Source organism: Electrona antarctica (assembly GCF_951216825.1).
Source record: "Electrona antarctica genome assembly, chromosome: 16".
NCBI lineage: Eukaryota > Metazoa > Chordata > Actinopteri > Myctophiformes > Myctophidae > Electrona > Electrona antarctica.
The window spans coordinates 38,529,652-38,545,984 of NC_136797.1; the positions used below are offsets into that span (position 1 = coordinate 38,529,652).

General features: G+C 42.0%; 1 protein-coding gene across 1 annotated transcript in view; it reads right to left on the minus strand.

The window, feature by feature from the left end:
* Positions 1-7,428: 7,428 nt before the first annotated feature.
* pitpnm2 (phosphatidylinositol transfer protein, membrane-associated 2) overlaps positions 7,429-16,333 on the minus strand; it is a gene marked incomplete at its 3' end in the record, with an annotated part of 93,646 nt that continues 84,741 nt past the window's right edge. Inside the window, exons 23-27 of the mRNA XM_079525149.1 lie at positions 16,149-16,297; positions 11,463-11,612; positions 10,661-10,844; positions 9,174-9,302; positions 7,429-7,848 (exon numbers count right to left, since the gene is read on the minus strand). Of these exons, the coding sequence (XP_079381275.1) occupies positions 7,429-7,848; positions 9,174-9,302; positions 10,661-10,844; positions 11,463-11,612; positions 16,149-16,297 (1,032 nt within the window). The remainder of the gene's footprint in view (positions 7,849-9,173; positions 9,303-10,660; positions 10,845-11,462; positions 11,613-16,148; positions 16,298-16,333) is intronic.

The following is a 16,333-nucleotide window of genomic DNA, read 5'->3' on the forward strand; positions in this document are numbered from 1 at the left end:
GTTGCTTTATCTCTGAGGGTCCTCCTCATTTTCCCCATTCAGAATTTGCATTAAAATGGAAGCTAATAAATGACAAATGTATAGACAGGTTGAGTCGAACTGCTGCTGTTCTGTTGTTAATGTATGATATAATTTGTAATGTTGCGTTAAGATTAAAGCACTTTTATTGCACTACATGATAATAATAATATACCACGTGTGTCTTTTTAGTTGTATAGTTGGGGTATTGAAGTACAGTATGCACATGGGGTTCAGCGCCTTGCTCAAAGACACGTCGAGACTCGACACTAAGCCGGAGGAGTGGGGTATCGAACCGGCAGTGATGATTGAGTGGATGTACAGTGGTGAGCAGTTGAGAATTGCAGTGGTACCAGGGGGGCACCACACGCCTTTTAGTGGTACCACAATTCACACTTAATTTAAAGGTGTCAATGGATGTAGTGTGGCAAATGAGCCACAATGTGGCGCATGTGAGTCCATGATAGATTGGTGAATGCATTTCAAAGTGATTTTTACTTTCATTTGTATGTTTTATAAACATAGAAAATGAAGCAGAATCCTTAGGATTGAATTCAAAAGCAATAGTTTCTTTGAACAAAACTGTGTATCACATTTAACACTTTTTAGTCTGCAGTGCATGCGAATGATTTGTTTTAATTTGGCACAATTCAAAAATACAAAAGGATCGTATATCGTATTCTAATGTATTTATTTCACAGTAAAGACAATGATAGAGCAAGCTGTACGTCGGCCAGCCTGGGAATGCTTTAGATAACCAGCCTGATAACAGACGTGAAGCAAAGAACAAACTCATGAACAGTAAGTAGTACACAGTAAAAATCCTCAGAGTTCATTTAACTCCGAGAGTGTACGAATGCAACCAAACCTACACTCTCCGAGTTACAAAAGGATCAAATAACACTGAGGATTTGACTGCTGTTTGATTCAAGAACACACAGTGATTCTCTAATGGCATATGATCAAACTATGGGTCAAAGATACATCTTTACCACCCCATAACCCATGTAAAGCATGACAAATAAATTGAAATCCGACCACTTACATGAATAAAAACAGAAAACTGAAACGGGAGATACGGGGAACTACTTTTATTCAGACCCTCTATATACCGGTAAGTATCGTCTTAAACATACTGCATTATCCAAAATATATATCAATTATTGCCACCATATACAGTTTTACATGTTAATTTATGTTACAGGTCTATTACAATAATCGTGTTTGTAGCTACTTCTTTTATATAGTCCAATAGTATGTACAGAGTATTACTATTATTAGGTATACCAAATCCTATACTGTATATACTGTAGGTGGAAATTGCCAGGCAGCCATGTGGTGAATTCGATAATTTGCTGTACATCCGTATTTTGATATTCTGCGATTGATGTAGCAAAACAAAAAAAAAAAAACATTATACTGTACTCAATATCAATATTCAATTATTATATTATTGTGAGAACTACAAGTAATACTGGACTGGGCAGAGTCAAAGAGTATAGAAGATAAAATGGAAGCCTGTGTGTGTATAGTTTGTGTTTTAAGATTATTGACTATTGTGAAATGTAATTAGTAGCATGGTTTTGCTGAAATGAATATCCATTTGTAACTCTGAAACGTACAAATATAATCAAATGGACCAGTTAAAAAAGGGTCAGTTTGATTACAATATGTTCATTTCTCAGAGTTGAATTAACACTCCGGAGTACACATTGTAGTATGGCATGGTGGTTACAACGGCCCACATGTACCCATACTTCCTAGACGGGAGTCCCCTTGGTGTCAATACTAGCCCCCCTCCTTTTTTCCCACTAAATATATATATATATCTCTTTGCTGAAAATAACCGATCTACAAGGTCTTGCAGATCTGCAATTTTAGCCCAATGTTCGGAACGAGAATAGGGATGTTTGGGTTCATGCGGTTGATGTAATTGTTTTATACTTAGATGTAAATATAGACAAGTCAAGTATAGGTCCAATCTGTGTGGATGATGACACGCAATAGCTTGTTGAAATATAGCAGCTTTCGTTTCGGTGGTGGCGGTGGTGGGGTCACTTCCCTGTGCACTCCATTATGACCTGCTACTGATTGAAAATGTGCCTATACGGCATTTGTCAACGGCTTTCGTAAAATACTCCCAATTTGAAAAATAGCTTTTGTCTGCGATATAAAATTCTGTCTCGTTGAATATACTTTGCAACGAAACTGCAGAATAGGTCAACAGTGGCTAGATAGAATATAAATCCATTTTTTAAAAGGGGACATTCTTCTAACTATACTGTAGGTACAGTAGGGTGTCTGCGTGGGTGTCTGCGTGCGTGCGTGCGTGGGTGTCTGTGTGTGTTGTTCATACTTGGAATTCCCTGTGGCTTTTTTTGACGCAGCAGAGAACACCCCTGCAGTGATCTCTTCTCATGAGGTTACGCATCGCTGTGATCGGAATGATAATATTGCACTGGTAGAATCGTACAAAAAAAAAAGAAAAGAAATATATACCGTTGGTCCTAGAACATTTAAACAAAACGACTGACAGATTGACAAAATGCTACATATTTCATAATGTAATTCACCTGAAAATTCCACCTTTACCTTTTATGATTTGTATTATGCAAATAAATAACCATTTAAGTACTAGATACGCACATATAATACATATACAGTATGTACAGTGACACATCCATGGCTCATCGACAGTCCGGACTACTACAGGTCCAAACAGGCATACATTCAACTCATCGTCAGCCAGCAGTCCTAAAGCTGGCAACCGGGTTGTATCCAAAAAGCCTGATTTACTTCGTCGTACGACGGAAAACAGCAGCAAAACGGCTTTCTAGAACAGTGGTTTTCAACCGTTTTCACATTGAGGCCCATTATTTATTTGGTATTTGAGCCACCATAGATACCATGGACCACCATTTGATAACATTCAGCCTCTCAGTCCCATGTTATTGTCGAATAAGATTTTGTCCACAATTCCATGCTGTGTTGATGTGTGGTACCATAGGAGAGATAACAGGCAAACATTGATCAAAATAACAATTCTTCTACATTCTCTAATTGTGTAGACTTCTTGTAAATTAAGTAATGCAGATGTTTAACAATAATTTAACTCTTGAGAGCGTCCATTGGTTTCATTTTACACTCTCAAGAGTTAAAGATCTATAAGGATCCATTTGGTTACCAACTCTATCATTTAGCTGGGGACCTCCTGGAACCCCCTCAAGGACCACTGGTTGAAAACCACTGATCTAGAAGCTCACAGCGCCTCTAGATTGGCCATTTTTGCAGCATATGATACCGTCTCACAACAAAGAATAAACCACGGTTTCAACTACAGTCGCTAGGTTAATGCCGGTTAATGCCGACTACAGCATAACATCTATGGTATAGCTACGGTGATAAGTTCTTTACAGCTGTATTACTTGCAAGCATAATTTGTGGCATAGTCTAAAAGAGTCACAGCGACATGCTTCACCTATTAATGCTCTGAATTAATAAATGGACATCGATATACTTTGTAGAACTGACATACATTCATTGTTGATGCGGACAACGGATTAAAAATATTACAGTCATCAGATAATTAGCGGCACATAAAAAAAAAAAAAAGAATATCTATCCATTTGTTTCGGAAAATCATGCTCTCGATACAAATGGCCATGGCTTCTCCCAAGACTAGCCTACTATAAGGAAAGATTGGATATGACTGAATAAACACTGGCTCCTCAACCCAAAGCTGTCCACGTTTGTTTTGTTTTGGCACGTTTTACTTTAGACGCCACGTAGTCCTGACAACTTGTACAGAAAGAAGTGTGTACAGAAAGAAGTACATACCAGCACTTATGCCCTGAAATAAATAAAAAAGGATAGACGCATGCACTAAAAACTTCACATAACATCTAGAAACATGAGATGGTACAGTAACTATTATTTCCGACCGTAAAACTAGTGCAAAACAACAATGAGGCTACAGGGTTAAATAAATACAAGTATTTTGAGAATGATTTCAGCTTTCGTGTGTGGGTTTGCAGATAGAATGTTAATAATTACACACAGGAGCACAAAACCTATAGGCACTCTCTCTCTCCTACTGTACAATGTATCTGCTCATAGCTCATAAAAACATGGCCATAAAATAGCAGTAGGTATAATACATTGTGAAGTACAAGCAGCAGCTGTAGCCTAGTAAAACCACCGATACGCCCGATTCATACTTCGTCGTACGACAAGTTTATAAATTACGCAATAGGTCACTAAATGAACAATGGTGCTCATTAGTGAAGTATAGAAATCTGAGGTGTAGGTTACTGTTACATATCTCATCTCCCTTTCGACACGCCCATAAAACGTACAACAAAATGCGAGCAGACACGTTGGCTCATGTCAGATTCCACTTAGTGAAGAAGAGAAAAACAGCTACAGTTTTTCTCCTTGCCGGCCTTTGACGCAAATGGAACAATAAGGGGGGATTTCTTTCACGGAAATACTTCGTCCCAGCTTGGTCGGCTCATTTTTCACAGTTTGGAAAACCTCCCGCAAAAAGTAGGTCCCACACAGGCCTCGTGTGGCCTTACCCAATTCATACTTGGTCGTACGACAATCGGTTTTGTTATTACTATAATTTTTAAGTATTAAAGTCTCACACATACTCCAGTTTTCAGGTGATAACCTACTCACCGTGGTGTTTGGGAAAACTACAAATGATGTCATGCCGCGGTGGTAAGCGACTCACCACTCACCCCAACACATCTCTGTATTTACGAACCACCGAAAAGGTGAGTAGCTGCTTAATAGAGGGTATGCGTGTGACATCATCATCAAACCAGGAAGTTATGCAGGAACGCCTACTGAGTGGCAAAAAACTACTTTCTTACCTTGACAGCCCATACATCCACACAGAAAAGTCATATCTGATTGCATTAAACAACATTAAACGATGTTAAACTCACTTTGCCTGTTGCTTTGCCACTGTATTGCCACTCGATGTGCCATTCACTTTAAGCATGCGCATACTCTCTATAGTGCTTATCGCCTAAAACTGGAATATGGGTTGGCCTTAAGTTGAGCTTTACTGGGTGCTGTGCAATGTGAACGTACAGTAAGAACAAAAATGAATAGCTTAAACAAAGCTAAAAGAAAATAGCAAGGGTGCACGTCACGATGAAATGTCTCTTAGCAGCAACGTTTTGTGGAAAGCAGAAAACTCCGCCAGCAGGTGGCTCAGAGGTACTGCAAGCAGATGACCAGAATAAAGGGATTGTTGCTGTGGACTGTACAGAATTAAAAATGTCACTGTGTCACCGCATGCCCTCCTATCTGCCTTCATTTATGTCTGTGGGGATTACTGTAAATCTGTCATTGGATATTAATTAAGGCCTTGAGTGGCCCATAAAGACCACGCTTAAATAAATGATAGTCCAGTGTCTTGTAAAGGGTGGAGCCGCAGCAAGGATTGCAACTTCATTTTGGACGCAAACATTCTTAAAATAGAACACTAGTAAAATGTTCCTGTGAAAGAGAGGGGTATTACGTCTCTGTAAAACAGCCCCCGTCACAGCAGAACTCACAACTTATTTTCGTGTCCCGTTCTCCTTGACCTTTTGGGACATATTTCATATGTCTCTCTTGTGAAAAGTGAGATGTTTTCTGCTACTTATTGCCAGGCAGTTGGATCACTTGGATGGTCACATTTTCACGCATACATAACTCGACTGAAATAGTCAGAGAAATAAGAGTCGAAAATGACTGTCCTGACATTCATGTTAACGATCGTGTCCGGCTACTTTGTCCTGAGCTTTTTGCGTGTGTCCGTCAGTTTGTCCCGTAAAACGTGTTCCTGGAGGAGGGGTATCTATCTGTGACAGGAGATTTGATTAAGGCTTACAACATTTCATATATTTTGTCATCTTCGTCGTCGTGTTTTGGCCAGTGATGTACTGTACTGTGTGTTTTTCTAATAAAGGTTTACTTACTACGTGTCGTGGTTCGTGCTACAGAAGAATTGTCCATCATTCAAAAGGATCTTGGTTGTCACAATCAAACGTGTCCTTCTGGCTATATTCCAAAAGCTGTCATGCTTCTTCTGCATCTATATTCTTCTCTCGTAGCCAGACGACCAGAGATCTCCACCAACTGATACATGCGGAGAGACACCTGAATAGGCTCTATGCACACAGAATACTCTTCCTGCTTCCAGGCCCCTTCAGGTGTTACCAATGATACCAATCAAGGCTCTGTTCCATTCAGTGTGCAGTGGTTCTCAAATGTTTTATTTTAAAGGACCCCTATAACTCTGAGTGTACAAATGGCACCAAATGGACCCATAAAGGTCCCATAAGCAACCTGTAAGGGTTGTACACTCTCAGAGTTACACGCCCGTACGAGAACAATTTGGAACCCAGTCAACCCACTCAAGGACACTTTGAGACCCATTGGTGTAGCAGAGTGTGACCAGAATGGAACAGAGTCTTCATTAGTATCATCGGTAACACCTGTGAAGGAAGTAGGGAAGGGGCCCGGAAGAAGGAAGAGTTACTCTGTGTACATAGAGGCAATTCAATGTAGTGGATAGAACAGTGGGGGAAACGTCTGCTAACAAACCTAAAGGCTCATTGCTTTGAAAACAAATATCACGGTCCCAAAGTTATGGAAGACGCCCTAAACTTTGCATTGGTTCAGCACTGCAGTTATTTTCCACCCAGTTCTAGCCACTGCATTGAGTTTAGCTGTCCCCAGAAGTCTCCCCATCGTCTGTCTACGGGAGCCATTCATGTATCCATTTTTTCTTTTACTATTTTTCCTTTCTTAACCCATCCCTTTTCCTCCGCCTCTCTTCAAGTAGTAATCCAGAGATCATTGTGGTTTAATTTCTGGCTATGGGTACCACCAGGGCTTTTCACATGGAAAGCGGCACTGCACCACCCGCCTTCTCGCTTTGGATCCGTGAGGATTCCACTGTTCTCCACATTTCACCTCTCGACAAGGTGTGCGTGAGACGAGCTATCCTGGAAACCAGACGAATCTGCCACAGGGGAAAAAAGCCCTGGCCAAATTGGGTCTGGCACTCCTCAGTTTGAATTACATTTCGCTCACCCCAGAGTTGTGGGTGACCAATCAGAGCCCACCACTGCCACCAGTCAAAGTGAGCCTTTTTTTGCTGTGACATTGTAAACTGTTTGTAACCGCCCCTTGGAAATAAATCTCCCACACCGAAGTTCCAGACTAATATCTACGCAGAGATATTAGTCTGGCCATGCCAGGCTAGAGACGAGCACCCCCCCCCCCACACACACACACACACACGCACACACACCACCACCAGAACACTCAAACTTCATTTAAAATGAATTACTCGACGCGCCAGTTTTCGATGTGAAAAGCCCGTTAAGTCTACAGTATATGTGAGTTTTATTTGGGACTGAGTAACCCTCCGCTGCCCTCCTTTTGGCTCCCGCTGCGGCCCCAGCAACCCGTCGCTATGCTCATGCTCCTCTGGGTGGCGGTGGCCGCGATCCCTCGCTCCCGCTCGATGTCGCACTGGCTCAGCGTGCGCTCCGTCCGTCCTCCTCCTCCGGGTTGGCAGGAGGGAGAGCCGGAGGGCGTGTTGGTGGCGGCCCCGCCCGTCGTCACCCCTCCTCCGCCGCCGGGCTGAGAGGAAATGGTGCGGAAGACGTGGTTGCGCTTGCGGAGGTAGTCTCCCCCGGCGGCGCCCAGGCCGAAGCTGCCCTTGCGGAGGATCATGGAGGATCGGCCGCTGGACTTGGCGGGCCGGGACCTCTGGCACAGCTCCAGTTGGGACAGGTGGTTGGCGTAGCCGTCAGGGATGAACTGATTGGGACCAAAGATGGAAATCAATTGATGGATCAGTGGTGGAAAAAGTGCTCGCATGTGTCGTGATGCGACGCATTGTGAGCTTGTAGATCGGCTATTTTCAAATGGCCGAAATGTATAATGGGCTGTAGTGGTTAATGTATGTTTTGTTATAATAATACAAATCTACAAAGTAACTAGTAACTAAAGTTTTCAAATAAATGTACTGTAGTGGAGCAAAAGTACAATATTTGCCTCGGAGATGTAGTGGAGTAGAAGTAAAAGTACTGGAAATTGGAAATACTCAAGTAAAGCACAAAGACCTAATAAGTACAGTACTTAAGTAAATGTATTTAGTTACTTTCCACCACTGGAATTGATTATGGGTCATTCAGAACATTTCATGGTCAATACACTTGATTAAAGCAAAGCCACTAAAAGCCATTTAAAGGTGCTGGATGGTTGGGGTCATTGGCACAAGGCAGGGCTGGACTGGCCATAGGACGTACCGGGCATGTTCCTGGTGGGCCGCGACCGTAGGGGGCTGCCATGATATTTAACCCATTCAGGCCTGACGTCGAAATAAAAAAAACGTTCGCTTTGAAAGAATATATATTCAAAGATTTGTGCCGCATTTTTACGATTTTTCAAAAATAGCAGAACTACAAGTTCATAGCGCGCCACTCGGTGGCGCGCTATGAGCTTGTAGATCTGCTATGTTTCAATAGCTAAAGTATAACATAATGCTTAGTTAAAACACCAAAAGGGGTTCCCGCCCAAAATGGGTTTAAAGCTAATAATATGACACACATGCGTCCTCAGGTCTAAATGGGTTAAAAAAAAGGGCCGCACAAGGGCTTTAAAAAACGGTCATGCGTTTGCATATGTTACAATAAATGCACAAAAAATACACTATTCAGTTCAGGAAAGCATTAGCTGGAACAATCTAATGGATCTCGGACAAACAAACTAAACAGGCTTTTTTTTTTTTTTTTACTGAATCCTCTTCACAGCACAAAGCATTCTTCCTGGTACGGATTCATTTTTGGTGTTTCTGTCTTAGCTTTTAATTTTCCACATACTGAATATATTTTTCCACATACTGAATATATTCTTTATTTATTTTGTTTGATTTTAATATTTCGCAACTCACACAGGCTAGATAAAATGAGTTTATGGCATACAGTATAAAATATTTTTCAAATGTGTATGTTAGTTTCCAGATTTATATTTTATTCATAACCAAATAAGCGTTATCAGACAAAAAGTACCTGTAGAACCACAAATGACCACAAGGTGTAGTAGTGGTACCCCATTTGAGGACCACTGCACTAATAGCATACCTGGCACTGATGCAGCATCTTTTTGGTGGCTCTTCCAACGATGTAGATGTGTGATGCTGGCAGGCCAATAGACGTGTACACAGAGATGTCCTTGGTGGAGCCATATGCAGCAAATATCTTCATATGGGCCTAAATCAAAACGGAACACATTTGGTTTCATAAATCATATATTGCTCAGAATATCACCCCAGTACTGTACTTTTTGACTTCATGTTAACTCAATGGTCGCCAAGGACTTATTTAACTTCTTTTTCATGATGTCCTGGAGCGCCAAGGACGTGTTTTTCGTGTTTTTTAACATGGTAAAAAAGAAGTCTGGGACTTTTGGCGCCCCTGGTGGCGGTGGTTGGCATTATAACACTGCGTTATAAATGTTGTAATGTTATAAATGTTTATTATGCATAAAAACTTGCGACAAGGTTGATGAAGAATTATAACTTATAATAATATAAGTGCTGGTCATACATTTTGTCCAGCTATAACATAGCTATAATTAGTTTATAATACATTATGACTCATCATAATGCATTATAAACTCAGCAAAACACATTATAACTACCAGGTAACACTTTACTTTAAAGGTTGGGTCTATAATGCATTATAATCACATTTGTAATGAATTATAATGCATTATAATGCACTTGCAATCTTGCAATACTACATGAACACATGAATAAACCGCTGGAGCCCTATTTAAAAAAAATACTGAAGAACCGGGAAGGCAACCGTGTCATTTTAGATTTTAGCGTTGGCAATTGTTGTATATCTGCTACAGTTGGAGGCCATCGATATTGTCCTTTTCTTTTGGTTTCTGAGGTTTGCGTGATCTGCGCAAAAGGACAGTTAACCCATTTTGGGCGGTTATAATTTAGCTATTGAAAAATAGCAGATCTACAAGCTCATAGCGCGCCACTGAGTGGCGCGCTACGAGCTTGTAGGTCTGCTATTTTTGAAAAATCGTGAAAATATTTATTTCAGAAAACTGGATTTAGAAGGATTTTTTTTAAATTTTGAGGTCAGGCCTAAATGGGTCAAATGATAAGGGACAATATCGGTGGCACCCAACTGTATATTGTATATCTGGTATATATCAGCGCCAGTAGCTCAGGGGTAGAGTGGCCGCTTGGCACCGGAAGGTTCCCGGTTCGATCCCGGGCTCCCCCCAGAGTTAGTGTCGAAGTGTCCTTGAGCAAGAAGACTCTGAACCCCTGATTTCTCCCGATGTGCAGGTTGGTGCCTTGCCTGGTTTCCTCCGACATCGGTGTATGAATGTGTGTGTGAATGGGTGAACGTAATGCACAATCTATGTAAAGCGCTTTGGATAAAGGTGCTACAGTATATAAATGCACCATTTACCATTTTATTTTTGAACATTTTTGAAAAATCTTGAAAGTGTGAGAGAACTACAGATTGAGAGGCTCAGGTCTTAATGGGTTTAAAATGTGTGTTTTTTTTTTTTTGGAAATGTCAGGGTCTTCCATACATACCTCACAGATGAGGGACTTGAGGAAGGACGCCTTGTGTCTGAGGGGATCGTGGACCAAACGGTCACAGAAAGACACAATCCCGTGTGGAAAGTTGTGCTGAGACAGCCATGCCACCACACGCTGCTTCTGCATGTCCGGTCGACCCGTCACGTACACTATGAGATAACCCAGGTCCTGCCAGTGTCTGCCAGAGAAGACAAATAACACATCAGTGTTGATTTTGACAGCAACTTTTGATTTAGCACAGGGGTTCTCAACGTTTTTGGCCGGGGACCCCCGAAAATGCTTTGGCAACGTCTCGGGACCCCCGCCCCGCCCCGCCCCCTCCCGACCCCCAATATAAATGGACTGCTACAATAACCTTAAACCATTTTGGGCGGGAACCCCTTTTGGTGTTTTAAGCATTGTTATAATTTAGCTATTTAAAAATAGCAGATCTACAAGCTCATAGCGCGCCACCGAGTGGCGCGCTACGAGCTTGTAGGTCTGCTATTTTTTTTAAATCGTGAAAAAAAAAGAATCTTTTTTTTTTTTTAAATAATTTGGGGACCCCCTAAAATAATTTGGCGACCCCCCCGAGGGGTCGCGACCCACGGGTTGAGAACCCCTGATTTAGCATATGATTTGGAGTGTTGTGGGCTTTCTGCTTTTGCAGTTTCTCTTTCTCTCAGAAACCAATGTAATGCAAATATACAATTAGCCGTATCTGACATTTCCCCCCCATGTGTGTAGAATTATCTAGCAAAGCAACTTCCTAACCCACAGTAGAGCAGTAGAGGGTATAAAAAGATATATGTCTTACCGGACAACATCTACAGCTCCTGCTCGGACCTTGGGGTCACTGCCCATAATGGACACGCTGGCAGCAAATGACCCGTCGATACTGAAGACCACAAACTCCGTTCCCCGTGGCAACACAGTCAGATAGCTGTCACCAAACGTATGGTCACCCCTGTGACAGGAAAGAGAAGTGTAACTTTGTGGAAAACACCAATATAATGTACAGTATTTGATGGAAAAGATTGTAAAAAGTACATTATGAATAAAGAGAGGTCTTCCTTTGATTGGAAAAATATAAAAGTGCTGCTTTATATACAGTATAGTGCAGTAGCCTACTCTCATCATTCATGGGCATTAGCACTGTATGTACTTAAAAAGGGAGAATTTGCTTTCTTCACAAAAGGTGTCTACTTTCACCTATCAATTAGATCCAATTTGTTTCCCTTGAGAAATGTGTGACTGCTGTTGAAAGTTGGGGTACCATTAACAAATTCTCAAAATTTCATTATGCTTTTAAGTAGGATGTGGTGTGTCAAACTAGAGGTTTTTCGTGATTCTGAATCCATTGCCAGCATTAGTTTTGCACGAAAAACACTCCTTGGGCTAAATTCGGCCATAGCCCAAATGTGCTGTCCTAATCACATTTGTGACGACGGTTATGGCCGTTTTTATCCGAAAAGGAGTGTTTTTCACCATAACCATCTATTCTAAGAGGCCATCAGCTGGGTGTAGCTGAAACGTGGGATATGTGATATTCATTTTAGGCAGCTAAAATGGATATCAAATAGGCATGTAACGATACACTCAACTCACGATACGATACGATATGAGGTTCATGATACGATTTTTCATGATATTTCAAACACAAAATTATTTTCCAGACAAATGACCGAATCTTTTTTTTTTATGATTCATCTTCCCCCCGAGCTTTTTTCACAATTTTTTGAGTGGTGTAAACCACTCCTACGACTGGCTTTGTTAGTTTACGTGTCTGTCTGTCTGTCTGTTCGTACCAAAAAATGAGCATGGTTGCTACGGTCACCCAGTTCACCCGGGTGTGATTTCATTACGTCAGACATTACGTCAGATCAGAGCTGATCAGGCTATATAAGACCTTACACCACTCAGTTCACACGGGTGTGATTTTATTTAACTACATTGCAAAAGTAGCATTACTTTTCGGCCATAGTGGGCTATGTCCTAATCACATTTGTGACGACGGTTATGGCCGTTTTTAGCCGAAAATGAGTGTTTTTCATGCAAAACTATTAAACTAATGATTGCAATATATATGTCGTTAATGGTACCCCACCTTTCAGCAGCTGTCACAAAGTTTCTCAAGGGAAACAAATTGGAACAAATTGATAGTGATAGTAGACACCTTTTATGAAATTTGTGAAGAAAGCGGTAAGAAAGTGACAAGAAAGCATTTTCTTTGGAGACTGTGTAATGTATAGTTGATCAAGCTGAGCTAGTGCGCTTGTAGATCTGCTATTTTGTTCTAAGTGGTTAAGAGAAAAATAGAAATTCATGAGCTCATACAGTAGCTCACATGCTGGAAGCTAGAAGCTTCACAGCTTTACAACCATGACATCATTTGAGTTCCATGAAGCTCACATGCTTCAAAGGAACACTCAAACTCAGTGTTTTGAGTCATAATCTGAGCTTTGTGGGGTATCAATAAATAAAAAGTTAGGGGGCGGAGATAAACAAATAAATAATAGCGATTGAAGTGTGTGTGTGTGTGTGTGTGGGGACAGGGCGCGGGGGGCGCCCCCGAGGTGTCTATACTTGGCCCCCTCTTTTTCCCCCTCTCCACCATATCCCTTAGTGAAAATAGCAGATCTACAATCTACAAGTTTTGTGTTGTGACACATTATGTGCTTGTATTCTTGGTCTGCTATTTTGCCAATTTATAACATGCCCAGAACAGAGACGCTAGCCAGGGTTCATGTGGTTGAGAAAGTATTTAAATGAAAGTTCACTCCATAGTTCATACTGGATATGCTCCTTCCTGAGGCAGCAGGCGGGACACTAAACTTTGTGTGATTGGTTACACCTGTAGCACTTCTCTGGGCCACAGTGGTGTCGGAGACAAAGCCCCTATTAGCATGTCCACCAAAGGCTGCATTTTATGAGCTGCTAGACTGAAAAGATAAGCACCATGGGATAAACACCATGGGCACCAGAAACCAACGCAGCCTGTCAGAGCACCCAACCCATTGATATGCAATAGGGCCAGTCATGTTAATTTGAGCTGAGCCGCTCCACTATGATTCGCTGGGTTTCACATTCATTCGGAGGTGTGTCCCAAAGAAGGGGGTAAAATGTGTGAGAGCCCTCAGCTCTCCCTGTGCTCACTTTACTCACAAGTGTGTTGGCTATTGACTTTATAACACACTAACAAGGCTCCTTGATGGAATTTAGGTTCTTAAAGATGCCACTGTTGTCGACCATAGGGATCCAAATCATTTTAACTGTCCTCAACCTGCTGCCTGTTCAGGCAGACATCTCTGCTTACTGCCTTACTCACTCGACAACAAAAGGATGGACTTTGAAGACCTTCCTCTGCATCTCGGCAAACACATCCAGCTACAATGGACTGAGGGGCCTCTTGGTCGTTGCGTGGCCAGAGAATCCCTGTGAGTCCATTAACTCACCACCACCACTACCACCACCTCAGAGAATGAGAGCCACTGCCAGTTTTGCCATTACCCCCCTGCCCTTCATCATCCTCATCAACGGATCCGACTGCAACTTTTACAAAAAGGTCCTCAGCGCCGAAGAAGCAGGATACCAAGCGGCCATAATTCACAACGTGGACTCCAAAGACTTCATCCGATTGGACTCCAAAGATGTCAGGAAGCAGATCAATATTCCAACCCTGTTTGTGACCGAGGAGACCGCCATCTCCCTGAAGGAGGCCTATACTTATGACAAGGGGGCCCAAGTCGTCCTCTCCATCTACTCGCTCTTCTTCACCTATCTCATCATCGTTATGCTCACCATCATGCCTGTCTGCGTGATATTCTTCCCCCTCATGGCTTTACTCCTGATGTGCAACTGTGTGCTCAATAGACTCATGCTGAAGAGGCTCCCCGTCCACACGCACAAGGAAGGGGACACGGCGTACGACACGTGCGCCATCTGCCTGGAGGACTACGAGGAGGGAGAGAAGCTCAGGGTGCTGCCATGTTGCCATGCCTACCACACACGGTGCGTGGACCACTGGCTGACCACCATGAAGAAGACGTGTCCCGTTTGCATAAAGTGTGTGGAGGTTTGTGGAGGACCAAAAGCACCTTGTTTAGTTTAATCGTTTTATAGTTGTTGTTGGGGTTTTTTAGGGGGGGCTTTTCTTTTTTGCATGAATTTGCGTTGTTTTCTACGCCATGAATGTGAAAATATGTATTGTTATAACAAGATGGTTTTACAGGTTTTCATTTGATGTGGCATGTTGATGATGACTTTTCAAGACTAGTTGGCCACTTGGCCTGTGGCTTCATGCCTACAACAAACTGTGATCCCAAGGTCATTGCTGGCAATAATGTTTGGCAATAACATTTTTGGAATATCTAAACTTTACTTGAGTATTTACTTATTATTTGCATGCACATGCGTGTGTGCGTGCGTTGATAGAGGGAGAGAGAGACTTTCCAAAAGCAAAAATGTTCAGCTTGTATTTCAATTTTTAAGTTGTTTTGGTTTGATTTTATATGTTGTACTTAACTGCAAAGCTTAATTAAAAAGTACACAGTGAAATGCAATGTTTCATTATTTGCTGTATATTCTTTTTTTTAATGTTTTTTTTCCCCTTCCTTCACTCCTAGGAAAAACATGCATGGATTTTTGTGGCTTTCGCCTTTATTTTATATTTTTTATGGAGGGACAAACAGTAGGCTGACAGGAAATGGGGAGAGAGATGGGGGGGTGACATGCAGTAAAGGCCGTCGGGAGTCGAACCCGCAGCATACTGCCAGACTGGATTACCAGCCAAGGTGCCTGGACCACTGAGCCACGGCCCAGGCATTTGCTGTATATTCTTAATACAGAGCAGTGCTGTTTCTCTCTCTGAGTTGCCACACATTTAGCAAATGTTCCCTTATTAACTGTATACTATACTGTATACTAGGTGAAAACAAGTCTTTTCTGTTTTCTGTTAATGTGGGGAAAGCTGTTGCTGAAAACAGCAGATCGACAAGCTTACAAGTTACAACGTGTAACGCGTAAGCTTGCTGATCTGCTATTTTCCAGCAAAGGTTTTTCCGCACAATACGGATGAATGGGTTAAAGGACCACTTCACCACTTTTCAACATCTCTTCATATAATTGGTCCTCACTAATGTTCATGATAAAACACCACCATTTTTTCCTACTCAGTCTGTGTCTCATAGGAGGGCTTTGGGCAGTTCGGACACCCGTCCACCAGTGACATCATCATTAGGCAGATTTTGTTTTAAACAAGATTTATTTTACAATATATTTAGATTTTTATTATCGTGAGAACGATGGCTTGAACTTTTGCATTGCAACTTTTCAGGAAAAGAAAGCCTGCAGTTTCTATTAGCTTGGATTCACCATCGATGATGTCACTGGTGGACGGGTTTCTGAACTGCCCACAGCCCTCCTATGAGACACAGACCGAGTTGAAAAGTGGTGAAGTGGTCCTTTAAGTGGTCATTATGAAAAACTGCAACGAAGCCTATACCTGACCACCATTTTCACGGGATACACGCCGATACCCAGTTTCTTGTTCCCAGGGATGATGTAGGAGACTCGTCCACTGCTGTTGGTGAGCTCCGTGTCAAAGTACACCCACTCTCCAGATGGTGGCTGAGTCATGATATGGATGTCAATCTGGCACAAACGACAACAACACAAAACAAACCTTTC